The sequence below is a fragment of the Mirounga angustirostris genome, unplaced genomic scaffold (assembly GCF_029215605.1).
Source record: "Mirounga angustirostris isolate CCGP_5_RB_7025 unplaced genomic scaffold, mMirAng1.0.hap1 SCAF_17, whole genome shotgun sequence".
Taxonomy (NCBI): domain Eukaryota; kingdom Metazoa; phylum Chordata; class Mammalia; order Carnivora; family Phocidae; genus Mirounga; species Mirounga angustirostris.
The window spans coordinates 3,738,223-3,759,002 of NW_026991725.1; the positions used below are offsets into that span (position 1 = coordinate 3,738,223).

At 37.4% G+C, this 20,780-nt stretch overlaps 1 protein-coding gene across 1 annotated transcript in view; it reads right to left on the reverse strand.

The window, feature by feature from the left end:
- Positions 1–20,780, reverse strand: part of EFCAB5 (EF-hand calcium binding domain 5) — a 165,088-nt gene that overhangs the window by 101,353 nt on the left and 42,955 nt on the right. The window contains exons 5-7 of the mRNA XM_064582306.1: positions 8,785–8,941; positions 6,432–6,480; positions 2,805–2,875 (exon numbers count right to left, since the gene is read on the reverse strand). Of these exons, the coding sequence (XP_064438376.1) occupies positions 2,805–2,875; positions 6,432–6,480; positions 8,785–8,941 (277 nt within the window). The remainder of the gene's footprint in view (positions 1–2,804; positions 2,876–6,431; positions 6,481–8,784; positions 8,942–20,780) is intronic.

Sequence of the window (20,780 nt, forward strand, 5' to 3'; positions counted from 1 at the left end):
TCAGAGAGAGACAGAGCGCATGCACAAGCAGGGGGAGAGGCAGAGGGAGAAGCAGGCTTCCTACTGAGCAAGGAGCCCAATGCAGGACTCGATCCCAGGACGCTGGGATCATGATCTGAGCTGAAAGCAAATGCTTAACCAACTGAGCTACCCAGACATCCCCCCCAAAATAAAAATAATTTTAAAAAAAGAATAGCAACTGTACCTCAAATCCATTTAAAGATTAGTCCAAGACTAATCAACTATGGGAATTGTAATTACAGAAAGTGAATAGTGTAAATCTGCATAAAATAAAAATTATAAAATAATTAAAATTGGGAAATATAACAAGGAAAAAAATAAGATGAGGAAATACTAAATACCTTCATCTTTTATAGTAGGACGTCAGTTGTTATAATTGAAAAATGTGATCAAAAAGTAGTGAATGGAGAAGCTCCTGAGTGACTCAGTTGGTTAAGCATCTGACTTTTTTTTTAAGGTTTTATTTATTTATTTGACAGAGAGGGACACAGCAAGAGAGGGAACACAAGCAGGGGGAGTAGGAGAGGGAGAAGCAGGCTTCTGGCTGAGCAGGGAGTCCGATGCGGGGCTTGATCCCAGGACCCTGAGATCATGACCTGAGCTGAAGGCAGACACTCAACAACTGAGACACCCAGGTGCCCCTAAGCATCTGACTTGATTTCACCTCAGGTCACGATCTCAGGATTGTGAGATCAAGCCCCGTATCAGGCTTCACGCTGGGCATGGAGCCTACTTAAGATTCTCTCTCCCTCTCCCTCTGCCTCTACCCCACACTCCCCTCTAAAAAAAATAATGAATGGACTTTAATAATAATAATAATGAATCTTCATCATAGGGTCTTAGAGTGATTTTAGAATGACTTTTGTGAAGTTAGGTTCAATTTTAATAATTCTCTTATTTTTTTATTTCAGATTCTCTTTCTACTGTTGGAATCAAGTACAAATAGTTTTTATTTTAATTAATAAAATTTTATAACAGAATTTATGATTATCTACATTGCTATATACCCATATATCTATTAAGACAGTATATAAAACTAGGTTTTATAAAATAAAAAATAAGTTTTTATTTATTTATTAAAACTGTTTTACATAATGTTTACCTAAGGGTGACAATGGTTGTTTCTGGGTAAGAAATTTTTGGTGATTTTATTTTATTTATTCATTTATTTATTTTAAGATTTATTCATTTTCAGAGAAGGAGGATGGGCAGAAGGAGAGAGAGAATCTCAAGCAGACTCCCCACAGAACGTGTAGCCCAAGTGTTCCATTCCATGATTCTTAATATTGAAATCTGCAGTTTTGTTTGTTTGATTGCTTATTTTCATTATTTGATCAATTACTTTAATTTCATCTTTTTTGTCACTTTATATTAGGTGCTTTGCTTATAAAGTGCATATAGCACGTTTTTTCCCAATTATCAAAATCCACCAATCATAAGGTAGAAGAGTATGGATTTAAGAAATTTTAAAGTTACATAGGAAAAGTTTAATCTTACTAGTAATCAAAAAGATGAAAGTTAAGAAACAGAATGCATTCAAATTGCAGAGGTTTCTTTTTTTAAAAAGATTTTATTTATTCATTAGAGAGAGAGAGAGAGAGAGCAGGCAGGGAGGAACAGAAGGGGAGGGAGAGGGAGAAAGAATCTGAAGCAGACTCTGTCTGCACTGAGTGCAAGGCCCAAAGTGGCACTGGATCCCACAACCAGCAGATCACGACCTGAGCTGAAACCAAGAGTCCGAAGCTCAACTGACTGAGCCACCCAGGTGCCCTGGTTTCTTGTATTCAATAAAGCCCAATGTTGGTGAGAATATGGTACTTTGAAAGCTCTCATACATTGATGATGGGAGAATAAAACAATACAATTAAAAGCATAATTTGACAATAGATACCCTTTGGCCATTAGTTTGGCCCCATGACTAATGGATGCCAAGTAGACAAATACAGAATCTAAGAAACCACAGAATATAACAGACAGGATTGCCAAATTTTTATCTCTATGATAATGATTTTAAGGATTCCAGAATCCTTCACACAGAACTTTGAAATTGCATACAGTACATGGCCATCACCTACAACTGAGCAAAGGTGTAGGAGAGAAGGAAAAAGTTACCTTGACTCTGGGACCCAGAGTTAAAGAAGGGAAATTAGAGGAAAGACGTGAACAAATATAAAAGCAACCTATAAAAGACTTATGACTCTGGTACCATTAAATTGCTCCTTTTACTTATCCTAATACAATCCCAAGACAAAAGTAATCCCATACTATCTCAGATGAAATATGTAGACTTTGAAACCAAACTGCCTGAGTACAAATTTGCCCAGCTTCACTAATTATGAGACCTTGTGCAAGTTACTTAACCATTTTGCACCTTAAGTGTCTTCATCTATAAAAGCAGGAATAAGGATTGCTGAGAGCATTACCTGACTTAATATATGGATAGCTTAGGACAATGCCTGGCCTATAAGAAATGTTTTATAACTTTCAGATTTCTTTATCTAAAATGCAGCGGGAAAAGAAGCTGCTTTTTCTTGATCTTAACTGAAGGTGTGAGTGGAAGTTTTTCTCACTTTCACATCATGAGTACCACTAACTGAAAGAAATTGTAAAATTCCTTTGATTATAAGATGTACCCTAACTTCAGAGAAGTTAAAATGAAATAACATAATATTTATCTTAGAATAGAAATAAGTTAGTATGCTTTAATTTAATTCTAAGTTAATGTGTGCGTGACATCCATGCAAAATAATTTGATTCAAATTATGAATAATGTAACTTCTTACCTCTGTAAATTCCATTTTGTTCAATCTTGGTTCCATTGAGTCAGCAATATCCAATTGTTTGCAACATGCTTCTAATTATGGAATAAAAGGTATTTGCTAGTTAGTTTGGTTGTAATACATTCATATTTCATATTCATTTTATAGCACTTTAGAAGAACGTAAAATTATTTCTTAATTAATGTCTATCTTAATATCCATCAATATTTACAATAAAGCAAATGATATATAGTTGGGTAACATTCCAATTACTACAAAATTATTGCTTTTCCTGGCTTTTATTTAACCAAGCAACCCAAACACTGAAATAAATGTGTCTACATTTTTAACGACCAGCCTGAGATAAAGCAAAAACAAATATGCACATCAATAGTATAAAGAAGACTATGAAAACAACTGTGTTGGGTTATGCTAGCATTTACAGAAGCAGGTCCTAAAACACAACACTTCTACAAACCTTCTTTTTAAATATTTTGTCTTTAATGCTTCTTAAATTAAATAAATAATATACAAATATGTTCTTTTAGTAAAAGATTCAAATAGTACAAAAACATAAGCAGCAAAACTTGAATATCTCCCTTTTCCCCTGCCCCCCACCAGCATTCTCACTCCCCCTTCCCCCACCACCCCGGAAGGAACCACCATCAACCCTTTGTTGCCACCCTTCCAGCAACCTTTCTAGGTATTTTTGTTTATAACATACATTTTTTTTTTTAAGATTTTATATATTTATTTGACAGAGAGAGAGACACACAGCAAGAGAGGGAACACAAGCATGGGGAGTGGGATAGGGAGAAGCAGGCTTCCTGTGGAGCAGGGAGCCTGATGCGGGGCTTGATCCCAGGACCCTGGGATCATGACCTGAGCCGAAGGCAGACGCTTAACAACTGAGCCACCAGGCGCCCCAAGTCATGGGTTTAAATAATAACCTGGGTAGTGTGTATAATGTGTAAAATGATAATAGAGCCAAAAAGAAAACTCTGAAAACAACATTTAAGGTACAAATAAGAACCAAGAAACAAAATGCTAAGAGGTGATCGATGATAGATGAAAAATCAAGAAAGAATGATATCACAAAAGCCAAGAAAAAAAGAGTTTCATGAATAACAGAGTGATCACTAGTGGTAAATATGGCAGTTAGTTCGAATAAAGATTTTTTTTTTAAACCTCCTTTTGATATGACAATTATGTAATCTTTATTGACCATAACAAAAAACAAACACAAACTGTGTAAAAGTTCATGAGGAAAGCACTGGATTCCTCTCCTACTTCTAACCCCAAATCCTCCTGCCTATCATGGTCTGGTACATATAAGATTCTTTAGTCACTCTTGATTTTTGTAACTGCTTTTTATGAGATATCAGTTACTGTCATAAGAAGATCATATAAACTTTAGTATAAACTTATGCATTAGATGCTGTTATCCTCATCCCAGACCTTCCCCCAAGCTCTAGAAGATTATGCAAGCCACACTGGTTTCTAATGGTAATAGCTGTTATTAAGTGTATGTGTCTGTCCCCTGGAACTTAAGGAGGAACTTAAGGAGAGGAAAGATGCCATAGTCCTCTTCCCATCCTCTACCCCATCACAGTATCTGGAACTAGGTGAGGGCTTAATAAATATTGAATGAATGAATGAATGAATGAACGGTACAGGAAATCTGAGGTAGTATAGGAGGTGAGAGGACAAAAAAATCAGTCAACTAGAATGGTCTGGAATTTCTCTAATTTTACCACAATCTCAAATAGAGCTCTCTTCACTCACTCCTTCTGTACCTTCATCAAAAAGTAAATAAATAAAAGAAGTTATCGCAAAGATTTTCTGAAAGAGGAGTTGAGGTTGTGCTAACCATGAAGAATTCTAGATTTTGGATAGGCTGTGAACATGTGGGAGAAAGGGTTGTCAGCAAGGCCCAAATCATGTTTGGGGACAAGTGATCAGGAAGATGGGAAGCATATTTTATTTTTAAAAGTGAGACTAGATTTCAATCTATTGTTATCAATGTAATAGTGGTCAAAAACCAATTGAAAAAATCATTTGGATATAAATTATGTATACCTAAGGAACTAAACTCTAGTGCTTTATTCTACAAGTCAGAATTTTTTTAAGTTTATTTCTTTTAGTAATCTGTACACCCAATGTGGGGCTCCAGCTCACAATGCCAAGATCAAGAGTCGCATGCTCTTCCAACTGAGCCAGCCAGATGCCCCTACAAATCAGAATTTTTGCTTAATCTCATATGAGGAAACAATTATGAAAATAAAAGCATCAAAATCTGTGGTTCTCTATAGTTGTAGTACTGTCTCCCTCTACCCCCAGTGAGCATGGTGGAAATTTGTAGTTTGTTTTTGTTGGTACAGTGATGGGGAGTAGGAGTAGGGTCAGAAATCCTGCAATTCTTGAGGCACATGGGTGGCTCAGTTGGTTGAGCAGATGACTTGATTTTGCTCAGGTGATCTCAGGGTCCTAGGATGGAGCCCTACGCTCAGTGGGGAGTCTGCTTGAGGATTCTCTCCTTCTTCCTCTGGCCCTCCCCCTGCTCTTGCTCTCTCTCAAATAAATAGATATTCAAATAGGGGAAAAATCTGCTTAGAATAAATTTGAGTCTAGAAACTATTTTACATATAAACACAGTATATATATATATATATACATTTTTTTTTTTTTAAAGATTTTATTTATTTGACAGAGCGAGATACACAGCAAGAGAGAGAACACAAGCAGGGGGAGTGGGAGAGGGAGAAGCAGGCCTCCTGCAGAGCAGGAAGCCCGATGCGGGGCTCGATCCCAGGACCCTGGGATCATGACCTGAGCCGAAGGCAGACGCTTAACGACTGAGCCACCCAGGTGCCACCCAGTATATTTTTTATTGTTAAATTTTCCAAGACTGTAACTACTATGAAAATTTGAGAGTGGATTGTACTTTGCTTCCTTCTGAAACTTTACCAAGAGTTGTCCACCATTTCAGAAAATTATTTAATGGGAGATAATGTCATAATTTGTGTCTGAACTCCAATACAACACACCTGCATCAGTCTGCATTTGTAGCTCTCCTCTTTATGGGGATTCTATGTATATATACAAATCATTCATTTTGCCCTTACTTCAAAATGTCAAATACGAAGAAAATGGTCGATTGGATATAATTTTACTTTTCTTATGTCTAAACATTCATTATAAGTACAAATGTCTGATACATTATGTCTTCTAGTGAAGTTATAACCAAACATTTATATATTGAAATACAGTCCATATAATTTTCTTAGGTCTTTTCTTGTATTTTTCCTTTATATCACAGTTAGGACATAATACCTTTCTTTTTTAAATTCTGTGTATGTAAGTAAGTAATGATTTTCTAGGAACTTGATGGGATGATAAAGGGGTAATACAGAGTATTTATAATAAAATGGAGCACTCGACTAAAAGGATCAAAAATCACTGATTGCTTTTCTGTTTTTCTACATTCTCCATCTGGAAAGGGCAAAAGAACCAAAGTACATGTATAAGAACTTTGAATAACATATATCTCAATATTGACTCTTCATCTTAATCCATCATCTGTTCCCTCACCCCCCTCCACCCTTATAAAAGAGGGAAAAATAGAAATAATACAGGAATAGGCAGGTTTACCAAGATGGAAATCTGGATTTTGAAAAAATTCATGAAGAACATTCTGAATCTGCAAATCAAAGAAAACAGACCATGCATTACATCTCAATTGCCATATATTTAGTGTTTTAAACTAAAAGCCATCTAGAGTCTTTCTGTTTAAGTCTTGAGTAATCCTTTTAAACCAGGGACTGAAATTATTAATAATTAACATTAAGTTCATAGACTACTTCAAGGTATATCAAATGTTTTTTCATACACATCTTCAATGATTCCCATTGAGAACGTTCTGTGTGAGAAGTAGGATGCTGAGAGTGATCCTATTTTGTCCTCTCCAAGGACATTTCTAGCAACCTTCAGACACTGGGCATCTTTGGCAACCAGCTTGGCAATCCAAAGAATCCTCTATAATTCCTTGTCCTTCAATTACTAAAAAACAAAACTTCTGAGTTCTTCTTGGTCCATTTTTAAAAAATAGATTTGAGGGACCTCTGGCTAACTCAGTTGGTAGAGCTTGTGACTCTTGATCTCCAACGTGAGTGCAAGCCCCACACTGGGCATAGAGTTTACTTTAAAAAAGATAGACTCGATTTTTTAGAACAGTTTTAGGTTCACAGAAAAACTGAGCACAAAGTACAGAGAGTTTCCATATACTCCCGGTCCTCCCCACCACATACACAGCTTCCCCACTGTCAACATTCTCTACCACAGTGGTACATTTGTTACAATCAATGAACCTCCATGAAACATCATCATCCAAAGTCTATAGTTTACATTAGGAATCACTCTTGATGTTGTACATTTTATGGGTTTTGGCAAATGTATCATGACATGTATCCATCATTATTGTATTATACAGAATTGTTTCATCACACTAAAAATCCTCTGTGCTCTGCCTATTCATCCCTCTTTCTGTCTTCACTCCTAGAAACCCTGATCTTTTTGCTGTCTCCATAATTTTTTCCAGAATGTCATAAAGTTGGAATCATACAGTATGTAGCTTTTTCAGATTGGCCCCTTTCACTTAACAATACACATTTAAAATTCTTCCATGTCTTTTCATGGCTTGATAGCTCATTTATTTTTATTTTTATATTATTATTATTTTTAAGCTCATTTCTTTTAGTGCTGAATAATATTCCATTGTTTAGATGTACCACACTTTATTTATACATTCAACCACTGAGAGAAATCTTGGTTGTTTCCAAGTTTTGGCAATTATGAATAAAGCTGCTATAAACATCCACATGCAGATTTTTGTGTGGACATAAGTTTCCAACTCCTTTTGGCAAATACCAATAAGCATGATAGCTGGATCATATAGTAAGAGTATGTTTGGTTTTATAAGAAACTGTAAACTGTCTTCCAAAGTGGTTGTACCATTTTGCGTTAACACCAACAGTTTCCAACAGTTGCTGTGTATCTTTGTCAGCATTTGGTGTTGTCAAGGTTCCAGATTTTGACAATTCTGATAGGTGTGTACTGGTATCTCATTGTTTTAATTTGCATTTCCTTGATGACAAGTGTGGAGAATATTTTCATATGCTTATTTGCCATCTGTATGTCTTTGGTGAAGTGTTCAGGTCTTTTGCCCATTTTTTAAAAAGATTTTATTTATTTATTTGACAGAGAGAGAGAAAGAAAGCACACAATCAGGGGGAGCTGCAGAGGGAGAGGGAGACAGGGAGCCCGATGTGGGGGCTCCATCCCAGAACTCTGGGATCATGACCTGAGCTGAAGGCAGACACTTAACCAACTGAGCCACCCAGGTACCCCTACCCATTTTTAAAATCATTTGTTCATTTTCTTATTGTTGAATTTTAGGAGTTCTTTGTATATTTTGGATAATAGTCCTTTATCAGGTATCTCTTTTGCAAGTATTTTCTCCCAGTCTGTGGCTTGTCTTCCTTGGTCTATTTTTAATAATTCACTTTGAATTGAAAATATGCTTCGCATTGTATCTAACCAATAAATGTTCTCACATCTATATACACCTAAGAGAAAATGTTTAACTGTTAGAGTACAGTTGTTTTCTGATGCTAAAAGACACATGTTCTTAGTTTACAGAAGTAATGAGTCACCCACATACAAAAAAACAAAGAAACAAATGAAATCTATGTCTATGCATAACAAAGAGTTTGGGAACCTCAGCCAGAGTCAATATTTTAGAAATTTAGCTAGAATCTTTTGTTTTTTTAAATGCTTAATAGAAAATTGAAGAAACTGACTCTCATGGACCAGACAGGTCAGGAATCAGCTTACCTCAGCAAGACTGAAAATTTAGAGATAGATTTCTAGCACTCCACTCAATATTGCAGCAATCATCCTCTTATCACCCACCCCACCTACCCTTCACAATATCCTCCTTTCTTACCACTACCAGGGGAATCATTCCTTTCGGGTCTAGAATCCATTCACTGAACTGCTCCTGCAGAGCCTGCTTCCGTGTATTGGCCACCTGGACTTTGACTTCTGTTATGCATTGTCTTTGTTCTCGTTTCTGTTTAATACTCTCCTTCATCTTGCTTATTCTAAAGGACATTGAAATAAAAGACATATTGAGTTAAGACCATTGAATTTCATTCAGATTGTTCAAATGGCAGAAAAGAATAATTCAGAGCCTTATTTAAACTTTGTTCCTATCTTTAGGGCGCCTGGGTGGCTCAGATGGTTAGGCATCTGCCTTCGGCTCAGGTCATGATCCCAGGGTCCTGGGATAGAGTCCCGCATCGGGCTCCCTGCTCCTTGGGAGCCTGCTTCTCCCTCTGCCTCTCTCTCTCTATCTCTCATGAATAAATAAATTAAAAAAATAAAAAATAAAAAAATAAACTTTGTTCCTATCTTTAAAAAAAATAAATAAGGGGTGCCTGGATAGCTCAGTCAGCAAAGCGGCTGCCTTCGGTTCAGGTCATGATCGAGCCCCACATCTGGCTTTCCCTGCTTCTCCCTCTCCCTCTGCCTGCTGCTTCCCCTGCTTGTGTTCTCTCTCTCTCTCAAATAAAGAAATAAAATATTTTTAAAAATAATAAATAAATAAATAAAAGAGGCGCCTGGTTGGCTCAGTCGTTTAAGCCTCTAACTCTTGATTTCAATTTTTTTTTTTTTTTAAGATTTTTTATTCATTTTTTTGAGAGAGAGAGAATGAGAGAGAGCAAGCACATGAGAGGGGGGAGGGTTAGAGGGAGAAGCAGGCTCCCTGCCGAGCAGGGAGCCCGATGCGGGACTCGATCCTGGTACTCCGGGATCATGACATGAGCCGAAGGCAGTCGCTTAGCCGACTGAGCCACCCGGGCGCCCTAACTCTTGATTTCAGCTCAGGTGGTAATCTCAGGGTCATGAGATTGGGTCTGCGTGCAGCTCCATGATCAGTGCGGAGTCTGCTTAAGATTCTCTCTCCCTCACCTCTTCCCCTCCTGCTTGTGCTCTCTCCCTTTCTCTCTCTCAAATGAATAAATAAATCTTAAAAATAAAATAAAAATAAAAATAAACTTTGTTCCTGTCTTTATGCCATGAGATCTTCCTTTTTTTTTTAATTTTATTTATTTATTTGAGAGAGAGAGAGCACAGAGTGAGAGGGATAGGGACAAGCAGACTCCCTGCTGAGCACAGAGCCTAATTCAAGGTTTGATCCCAGGACCCTGAGATCATGACCTGGGCCGAGGGCAGACTCTTAACCAAGTGAGCCACCCAGGCGCCCCCCATGAGATCTTTCTTGATTTAGGCCTGAAGTGACCTTTCCTCCCCCAAGCACTTACTGAATTTGGCTAAATCATAGGCTGTCATCTAGTATTATTTGACTTTTTATAGAGGTGGGCCTTATTTTACCCAACAAAATACCATACGTAAGAAGTACTAAAAATAAACCTAAAAGCTGCCACATAGACCTAAAAGCAAAGCCGAATGCACTAAAGTCTTATAGTGGTGGGGGTCTCTATTCTCTAGACACAGAAATCATCTGGAAAGATTCTAATTCCAAGGCTAGAGTGGAAGCCTAGAAGTTGCATTTATAACCAGCATTTTAGGTAATTCTGATGCCTCAGATCAAACTTCTGATTTCTGTCTAGGAATATGTATTTCCTTTAAATATCTAGAGTCAAACACTTTGACAGCCTCTAAGCATAATAGTTATCCATATATTCAGATAGAGCTACATCTCCCGCATTGGAAATGGAGAAAGTATCATGATTTTTTTTTTTTAAAGATTTTATTTATTTATTTGACAGAGAGAGAGAGACAGTGAGAGAGGGAACACAAGCAGGGGGAGTGGGAGAGGGAGAAGCAGGCTCCCCGCGGAGCAGGGAGCCCGATGTGGGGCTCGATCCCAGGACCCTGAGATCATGACCTGAGCCGAAGGCAGACGCTTAATGACTGAGCCACCCAGGCGCCCGAAAGTATCATGATTTTAATTGTTCCCATATTGATCATCCCTATTAGGACTTCAAAACCTCTGAACTGGTTTTGATTGAAACACCAAAATGACTTAGAATAATCAAAATAGCTGCTGGTTTCAAATACAATTTGTTTGAAGCAGGTCTTCATCTTTCAAAGAAAAAAACTAAGGTGATCTGACAGATTTAGAAATGCAAAAGACTTTTCAGGTAGGACTAGCAAATTGGATACCTCTAATAATCCAAAAGAATCAATCAAAATCTGTCATTTCTTTATTATGCCCATATAAGGCCTTCAAAATTCTCGAGGTAAATAGGCCTTCAAAAATAAACTTTGAAGCTTGAAAATAAAAATAGGCAAGTGGCTTAATAGTACAGAAGGACCTGTTTTTGAGCTGCTGGAAGATTAATTAAGATTGTAAAGGAAGTGCTAAGTTTCTCTGATGCAAATGCGAAGCAGCCAAACCTCCACCACTGATCTCAGTTCCGCCAGTCCCTTCTCTGCTGGCTCTCTGGTCCTTCCACCACTCTTTCTACCTCTGTTGCTTTACCAATCTCCTCCTCTCCTTCTTCCCCTTTTTTCCTCTCTCTATACAGCATTCTCCCCAATTTCTATCTTCATTCTTCTTTTTTAAAGATTTTATTTATTTACCTGAGAGAGAGTGAGAGAGACAGAGATCACAAGACCTGAGAGAGAGAGAGACAGAGATCACAAGCAAGGGGGAGGGGTAGAGGGAGAAGCAGACACCCACCCCCACCCCCTTGCCGAGCAGGGAGCCCAATGTGGGCTAGATCCCAGGACTCTGGGATCACAGCCTGAGCCAAAGGCAGACTGCTTACCCGACTCAGCCATCCAGGCGCCCTCTATCTTCATTCTTACATGACTTTCTATTCTTTGTATCTTTCTTCTAGGCTTTTCTCATCATTCAAACACTCACTTACTCACTAAGTCAGTCACTTATTCATTTGTTATGCAAACATTTCTTGGGCACCTGCTATGGATGCTGCCATTATAAAGCTTAGGGTCCAATGCAGAACAAGAAAAGAAAATAATATTGCATAGTAAGTACTGGGTATCTCCAAATTCTCATGTGTACCAATCACTGAAATAAAAAATGGATGAACAAAACTGGGTTTCTGTCATGTTTCCATCTGCCTAAAATACTTTTCTCCCTCTCTGTGTTTCACTTGATCCTCCACATCTGCTCAGACATCACTTCCTCCCTCTTATTAATAAAGAAACAAAACCTCGTTTGTATTTCAGAGCCACTGTACATGAGACTCCAAATATAATCCAAATGGATTTTAAATTGATTATTCAGGGAATGAATAAAATTTCTCTTCTGTGGTCTGCATTATCTCATGAGGATATATATGTACATCAATCAACAGAACTTTATAGCATGCAAAACTCTTAACTTTGCATAATGTAGGGTAGACATAAACTACAAACAGATTCTAAGTATAAATCCACATTTAAAATGTGGTAAAATGCAAAAATGGTCACAAATTCTTTCCATTCCTGTGCATATGTCCATTTGTAGGCAATGTGATTTTGCAGCTTCTCCCATTAAGAGATAGAATCTATTTCTGCATCCTTTGTGTCTGACTGTGGCCAAGTGACTTGCTTTGGCTAATGGGCCATTAGCAAACATGATGCAAGCAGAAAGTTGAAAAATGTTATCAATTATATCACAACAAAATTGGAAAAAAAAGAAAAGAAAAAGAAAAATGTTTGAACATTGGGGCTAGCCCTTTTTTATTGAACTTAGAAGCCCTTCCACCACCACCTTGGAAATGGGCCTGCGGGATGATGATCCAGTTACCTCCATTATTTTTGTAAACAGCCAACATCTTACTGCAATGTATGAGTGAGTCTAATTGATACCATGTGGAGCAGAGATGAGCCATAAGCTCAGCCCATAGTTATCAACCTACAAAATCATGAGCAAATAAATTATTATTGATTTAGGCCACCAAGTTTTGAGGCATTTTGTTATGTAGCAAAAGCTAAATAAGAAAACTTTCCCCATCTTAATAAGTGTTTTTGAGGTGTTTTAAAGAAAAACACAGTATAAATCTAACTGGTTACAAAATAGAAGTAGGAGCACTTGGGTGGCTCAGTTGGTTAAGCGTCCAACTCTTGATTTTGGCTTAGGTCATGATCTCAGGGTCATGAGATCAAGCCCCATGTTGGGCTCCATGCTGGGCATGGAGCCTGCTTAAGATTCTCTCTTCCTCTTCCTCTACCCCTTCTCCCCCCCAAAAATAGAAGTAAAAATATTCCCTATCCTAGTTATGACAATCCAAATTCTATTTATTCATTCAAGCAGTACAAAGAATATCTTCCTCTTATAGCAGCATCTGCCTTTATTATATTAAAACTGAATGTTGTATTTCATCAAAATCAGTTTTAACCAGCTTATGTGAGAACTGACCATAAACTTTGAGTGACCCCAGTATACCATTAACTGGACCTAACTGAAGACTCTTTTTGGTCTGTTGAACAATGGGACTTGTTTTAATATCATGTACAAACATATGGACTCATTCTGTCCTATACAGTGTGATAGTTTTCAGTTTTTATAAGTATAAACATTATAAATCTCCCTAACACTTTTTAAAACTCCTGAGTTTTCCCCCTCTGCAAACTAGTCAGTGAATTCTTCACAGCTGTATATTGCCTTGCCTGGCAAGTTAATAAATTCAGTTTTTGTTTGTTTTTAAGTTCTGGTGATCTTAGTTTCAAAAAGCTAAACTGGACTTCTTGCCATTCCAGGAGGATGTCCATATTATTTCTGTCATGAGTATTCCTATAAAAATGCATATATGACATGTGTCTACTTAATTATTATACTTACTTAATTCTAATATTTTGTATATTCAACATATATCTTATTATGAAATGAGGTTCCTGATGAAAGATGTAATAGCTTAAGAAAAATGTAAGTTACTGGTTAATCAATGATATTTGAACAGATTAGACCTATTTAGAATTTTATAAAATGATGAAAAACATTTATCATAGCTTCCCCATTAAATACTGATAATTAATTCCAGAGATTTCAAAATCACCCCAAATTAAGACATACATTATAATAATCATATGTATCTAAAGACAAAAACAAAAAAGCAAAACACACACACACAAGAAAACTTTCATCATGAAAACAAAAACAGGATTAGAATAAGTTAGTTAATTCATTTAACAAATACTTAGTGAGCATTACTTACACAATGCAACATTAGATACCAGAGAAGTGAGGATGAATATGACCAACAGTTCCTGCTTACATTATAGCAGGGGAAACAACCATTACAATTGTGATCAATACAGTAAAGGAGAAATATATGATGCAATGAGAGAGCATATAAGAGAACAATTTCACAGTGAAGTGGTATGTGAGCTAAACTGGAAAGGACTGGTAGTATAAAATGAAGAGGAAGGAGAAGAATGATACAGAGGGAATGACATACAAGACCTTGATATGGAAAGAAGCATAATATGTTTGAAGAACTGAAAGTAATCCTATGTGCTTGGAGTATAGAATGTGAGAAGAAAAGAGGCAGCAGCCAAGTAAGTTAGGGACCAGGTAGGTCATACAAGGAATGTCTTATAGGCCTAGTTAGGGATTTTAGTCTTTATCCTAAGACTAAATGGAGACCATTGAAAGGTTCCACATTTGGGAAAAACACGATAAGATTAACTTTTTTTTATATACTCTATATAGAAAACCCGAAAAACCCACCAAAAAATTGCTAGAACTGATACAGGAATTCAGCAAAGTCACAGGATATAAAATCAATGCACAGAAGTCTGTTGCATTTCTGTACACCAATAATGAAGCAGCAGAAAGAGAAATCAAGGAATTGATCCCATTTACAAGTGCACCCAAACCATAAGATACCTAGGAATAAACCTAGCCAAAGAGGTAAAAAGATCTCTACTCTGAAAACTATAGAACACTTATTAAAGAAATTGAAGAAGACACAAAGAAATGGAAAAACATTCCATGTTCATGGATTGGAAGAACAAATATTGTTAAAATGTCTATACTAGCCAAAGCAATCTACACATTCAGTGCTATCCCTATCAAAATAACACCAGCATTTTCACAGAGCTGGACACACAATCCTAAAATTTGTATGGAACCAGAAAAGACCCCAAATAACCAAAGGAATGTTGGAAAAGAAAACCAAGCTGGAGGCATCACAATTCTGGACTTCAAGTTCTATTACAAAGCTTTAATCATCAAGACAGTATGGTACTGGCACAAAAACAGACACATAGATCAATGGAACAGAGTAAAGAACCCAGAAATGGACCTTCAACTCTATGGTCAACTAATCTTTGACAAAGCAGGAAAGGATATACAATGGAAAAAAAGTGTCTTCAACAAATGGTGTTGGGAAAATTGGACAGCCACATGCAGAAGAATGAAATTGGACGACTTCCTTACACCAAACAAAAAATAAATAAATTCAAAATGGATGAACGACCTAAATGTGAGAAAGGAATGCATCAAAATCCTTGAGGAGAATGCAGGCAGCAACCTCTGTGACCTCAGCTGATGCAACTTCTTACTAGACATGTCACTGGGGGCAAGAGAAACAAAAGCAAAAATGAACTATTGGGACTTCATCAAGATAAAATCTTCTGCACAGCAAAGGGAACAATCAACAAAACTAAAAGGCAACCTACAGAATGGGAGAAGATATTTGCAAATGACATATTGGATAAAGGGCTAGTATCCAAAATCTATAAAGAACTTATCAAACTCAACACCCAAAAAAATAAAAAATCCAGTTAAGAAATGGGCAGAAGATTAACCTTTTTAAAAAATCACTTCAGTTACAAGTAATGAATAGACTGCGAGAAGTCAAGAGTGAATGGAAACATACTAATTAGGAGACTGTTGCAATAGTGCAGGTGAGACCTGATAGTAGCTTAGACTAGGGTGAAAACAGCAGGGAACATCAGAAATGAGCAAATTTGAGAGGAGGTAAAATCAGGGGCGCCTGGGTGGCTCAGTTGGTTAAGCAACTGCCTTCGGCTCAGGTCATGATCCTGGAGTCCCGGGATCGAGTCCCGCATCGGGCTCCCTGCTCAGCGGGGAGTCTGCTTCTCCCTCTGACCCTCCCCCCACTCATGCTCTCTCTATCTCATTCTCTCTCTCAAATAAATAAATAAAATCTTTAAAAAAAAAATCAACAGGACTGATGAAAAGTGCATAGTGAGGAAGCAGAAGGTGTCAAGATTCATCCCTTGGGTTTGGGCTTGAAAATCTTGATGCAAAACCAAGAAAGACAATGACTTGAAACTGAAGTGCTTGTGAAATATCCCATATACAGATACGGAATAAACAGTTACACATACTGGTATGAAGCTCAAAAAAGGCATTTGGACTAGAGATATAAATCTAAAAGCATGAAGGTATAGATGGTAACTGAAGTCATGTGTTGGAATGAGAGCGCTCAAGGATGATTTTGGAGTGACTGAAGAACCACGACTTAAGGAATCTTACTATTTGAAGATCAGATGGCAGAGAATGAGCCAGCACAGGATGCTGAGAAGGACTAAAAAGAGGTAGAAGGAAAACAAGTAAAGAATAATAACATGGAAGGGAAAGGAAAGAGTATCTCAAGGAGGAAATGGTCAACATCATTGAATATTGGTAAGAGGCCAAGTAAGATGAGGATTGCAAACTTCCACTGGGCCTAAAAACATGGAGAACATTGTGATCTCAGTAAGTGACATTTATTGGAGAGAGCCTGGAATGAGGGCCAGATAGAACAGATTGAGAAATGTGTTGGAAGCGGGGAAAATGTATATGGACACCTACTTTGATAAATTTAGCTATGTTTTAGTTCTATTTCTTCAACTCAAGTGTGTAAGTTCCTCATGACAAGAACCAAATTTTGTATTTTCTCCCTATAAGGTATGGTTCAACATTGAGCACTTGGTAGTTATGCAACAAATACTGATTAACTGAGTGAAGACTCCTCAATAAATCTGTTATTAATTAATCTAACAAATATTTATTGATATTTGTTAGATAACAAATATCTAAAACATAGATATGATAGAAAAATAGTCCTTGTCTTCAAAGAGATTATGGGGAGGTAAATCAACAATTACATTATAATGTGCTAAAGGCTGACATGAGCCTACAGGTACTCCAGGAATATAAAGAAAGAGTACCCAACCCAAAGCAGATGTGACAGTAGGTATCCCAGAGGAAGTGATACTAGGGCTGAGAGAGAGAGAGAGGGCAAGAGCAAGCGCAGGGGTGGGGGTGGGGCATAGAGCATCCTAAGCAGTTTCTGTGCTGAGTGCTGAGCTTGATCTCACAATCCTGATCTGGACCTGAGTCAAAACCAAGAGTCTGACCTTCAACAGACTGCACCACCCAGGCGCCCAGATACTTGTGCCAATTCTTAAAGCACAGGAAAAATTGTCCAGTGAGAAAAAAGAGGGGAATGATGTTCTAGACATAGAAAGCTGGCACTCTGGATTAGAGGAGAGGGCATCTGGCTAGTGGTTTTGATTAGCTGATATGTAAGAAATAATAAAATTGATGTGCATAAAGAATGCAGCCTATCTAGCCCAGATGAGCGAAGTCAGGGCTTGATGGTCTGAGTTCAATATCACTACATGCTGGGTGCATCAGATCTAGTGCCTGCAAGTTTTGAAGCTGGCCTTGACGGTGAAGATTTCTATTTCCAAATGAGGTAGTTGAGTTCCAATTGAACCACTTCCTGGAAGAGTATGAGCAAGGCAGAGGGCATTTCCCACTGGATATTTCCCACTGGAGTCCTGGAAAGCATCTGTTTTGATGGTATAGGACTGAGGTAGGGCAGAGGATATACAAATCAATGCAGTAGCCCATAAGGTCTTCAGTCTGTTCTCTTCTATAAACAGAAAAAAATCCTATTTTCTTCTGAGGATAACAGTTACTGCATAGTTTAAAATGAATCAATAGTTTTATCTGGCAAATCCCAGGAATTTCTGGACATCTTGGACAGTCTTACTCTAGGACCACCACACTTTGTCAGACATTATACCAGATATCCAGCCCCAGCTGCAGTGAACTTGACTCAGGAACTTCACCTCAGTCTTTTTAACGTTAGGAATGTCCTATGCCACTGAAGCAGGACCACAGACTTATTCAACATCAAGTTGCAGGGTGTGTGTGTTTGTAGGATATTAGGCTAACATCCAAGGAGACCATGATTTCTCAGTCCACAAGTACTTCAATTTCTAAGTACTTCATAAATGCACATATACACATGCACATATGTGTGGTTTAGAGATGGATATGAAACTAGCCCATGTATATACATTATTATTATGCTTCGGGTTGAATAAAAGTAGAACCTGTTTGATGAAGTCCTACCATACACCATTGGGTAGAATAGTCATTCAAACCCTATAAAAAAAAGCATTCTCCTTGTCTAGCCACTCACTTTTGGCATAACCTGTTTTACTGGATTGGTAAACTATGATATTCAATACAAATTGGCAGAATAGTTGATATTAATAATATCTCCTTGGGAGAAGCACCTATGGGATTTCTTAAGCACTAAGGTTTGGCTCACTAAACAGGTGACAGCTGGTGTGGAGTATGAGCAGACAGACATCTGTCTAAGAAGTCACTGTCTCCTGGCAACTGAAGAAGATCCATATCAAGGGTGAAACATTCCCTTACTCTTGGCCAAGTCCTGGTAGCTGGTGTATTGTAAGCATAAGTTAGACATTTGGGGGTTCGTTTGTTTTATAGTGAAAAATTAAAATAAGAAAGAAGTCATAAGGGGCATCTGGGTGGCTCAGTCATTAAGCGTCTGCCTTCAGCTCAGGTCATGATCCCAGGATCCTGGGATCAAGCCCCGCATCGAGCTCCCTGCTCGGCAGGAAGCCTGCTTCTCCCTCTCCCACTCCCCCTGCTTGTGTTCCCTCTCTTGCTGTGTCTCTCTCTGTCAAATAAATAAATAAATAATCTTAAAAAAAAAAAGTCATAAAAAATGATAGAACTAAAACTCACCTATTATATCCATAGATGTAAATATGCTAAAATCTACCTATTAAAAAAAGAATTCTGATCGAATTATAAAACAAAGAGCATTCTACATTGTATATTCTGTACATAGAGAAAGCACTAAATTAAAATTACTCAGAAAATTTGAAAATAAAAGGATGAACAAAAATATTCTATGAAAATACATATAAAAGAAAGTAGGGGTTACAATGTTCTTATCAGATGAGATTAAATTCTGGAAAATAATTACAAAGATGATACTTTATAAAGAGTGCACTATACAGTGAAGGTTTTACAATATGCCCAACTTACATGTACAATTTGGCCAAAATTGTTGGAAGTTGCAAGTGAGAAGGGGGATGGGGTTTGTTTTTGGAAACACACAAAGTAAGCATATTGAAGTAAATTGACAAACCCTTTGTAGATACCACATTCTAATAGAAACACAATGGATGTTGTCACACAGTCCACGTAAGTTCTTTGAACACTGTACATGAGTTAACTTGTAGAGAATTATCAAGTAAAAAAATTAATTATTAAGTAAAATAAAGGCCTGTGTCTCTTTCTCTTTTAGTTTTTACTTGGCTTGTGTATCCTTAATGCTTGAGCACTTATACTGACTTATTTTTCTCCTTCATGTAGCTGTGGTGGAGAAAGTAATTCTATGCAAAATTTTGTCATGATTTTTTCTCTTTGTGGGTTAAATGTTCCATTATTAGTCCATAAGTGTAATAAAGAATTGTCACAGGAAAAATGCCAAAAAGATATTTCAATGTGCAGCACAGACTCCATAGTAATTATGAAATAAACAACAGATGTAGGGATCAGAGATCATTAGCAAGCCAGAACCTGGTATGCATCACTAGAACTTCCACACAGGAAAAGATCCAAGTTTTTGCCTTGAGTCTCAGATCTACTTCCTAGTTCATTTGAACTCTCATCTAGAATCAGGACTATGTATCAGGACTGGTGGAGAAAAGTGAGAAAATTTATAGTATAATAGGCCCCGCTTCTCTGGAATAGTATGAAGTTCTAACATTAATAATAATAGTATTTGTCATTTTCAAAAATTTTTAATTTAGTTTTTAAATTACATCTGTGTACTTTTTTTAACTGTTCAAATTTTTAATTTTTTTAAATATCATATAGTAAAATTGACCTTTCTGGGACATAGTTGTATAAATTTAAACACATGTAAATATGTGTAACCATCACCATAATCAGGCTATTGAAAGTTTGTAATCTTATTTTATTTTTTTTTAAGATTTTATTTATTTATTTGAGAGAGAGAGAGAGACAGAGTGACAGAGAGCATAGGCGGGGAAAAGAGGGAGAAACAGTTCCCCCACTGAGCAGGGAGCCCAACTTGGGGCTCGATCCCAGGACCCTGGGATCATGACTTGAGCTGAAGGTGGACGCTCAACCAACTGAGCCACCCAGGCGCCCCTGTAATCCTATTTTAAGAGCAAATACTTTTCAGGGGCACCTGACTGGCTTAGTTCTTAGAGCAAGACTCTTGATCTCAGGGTTTTAAGTTCAAGCCCCATGTTGGGTGTAGAGATTACTTAAAAACAAAATCTTAAAAATAAAAGTTAAAAAAAGAACAAATACTTTTCTTTTTTTTTTTTTTAAGATTTTATTTATTTATTTGAGAGAGAGAGTGACAGAGAGCATGAGCATGGGGGTGGGGGAGAGGGATAAGCAGATTCCCCACTGAGCAGGGAGCCCGATGCGGGGCTGGATCCCAGATCCTGGGATCATGACCTGAGCCAAAGGCAGTCGCTTAACCAACTGAGCCACTCAGGCACCCCAAAAATCTTTTTCATTATCAATTCACAATAAAGCAGCTGTGACTTATAAAATATGCATTCCCAAGCATGGAAGGAATCAGGAGTCAGAGAGAAAAGTTACTGAAAAAAGATGTTAAAAGAAAAGAAAATATGAAG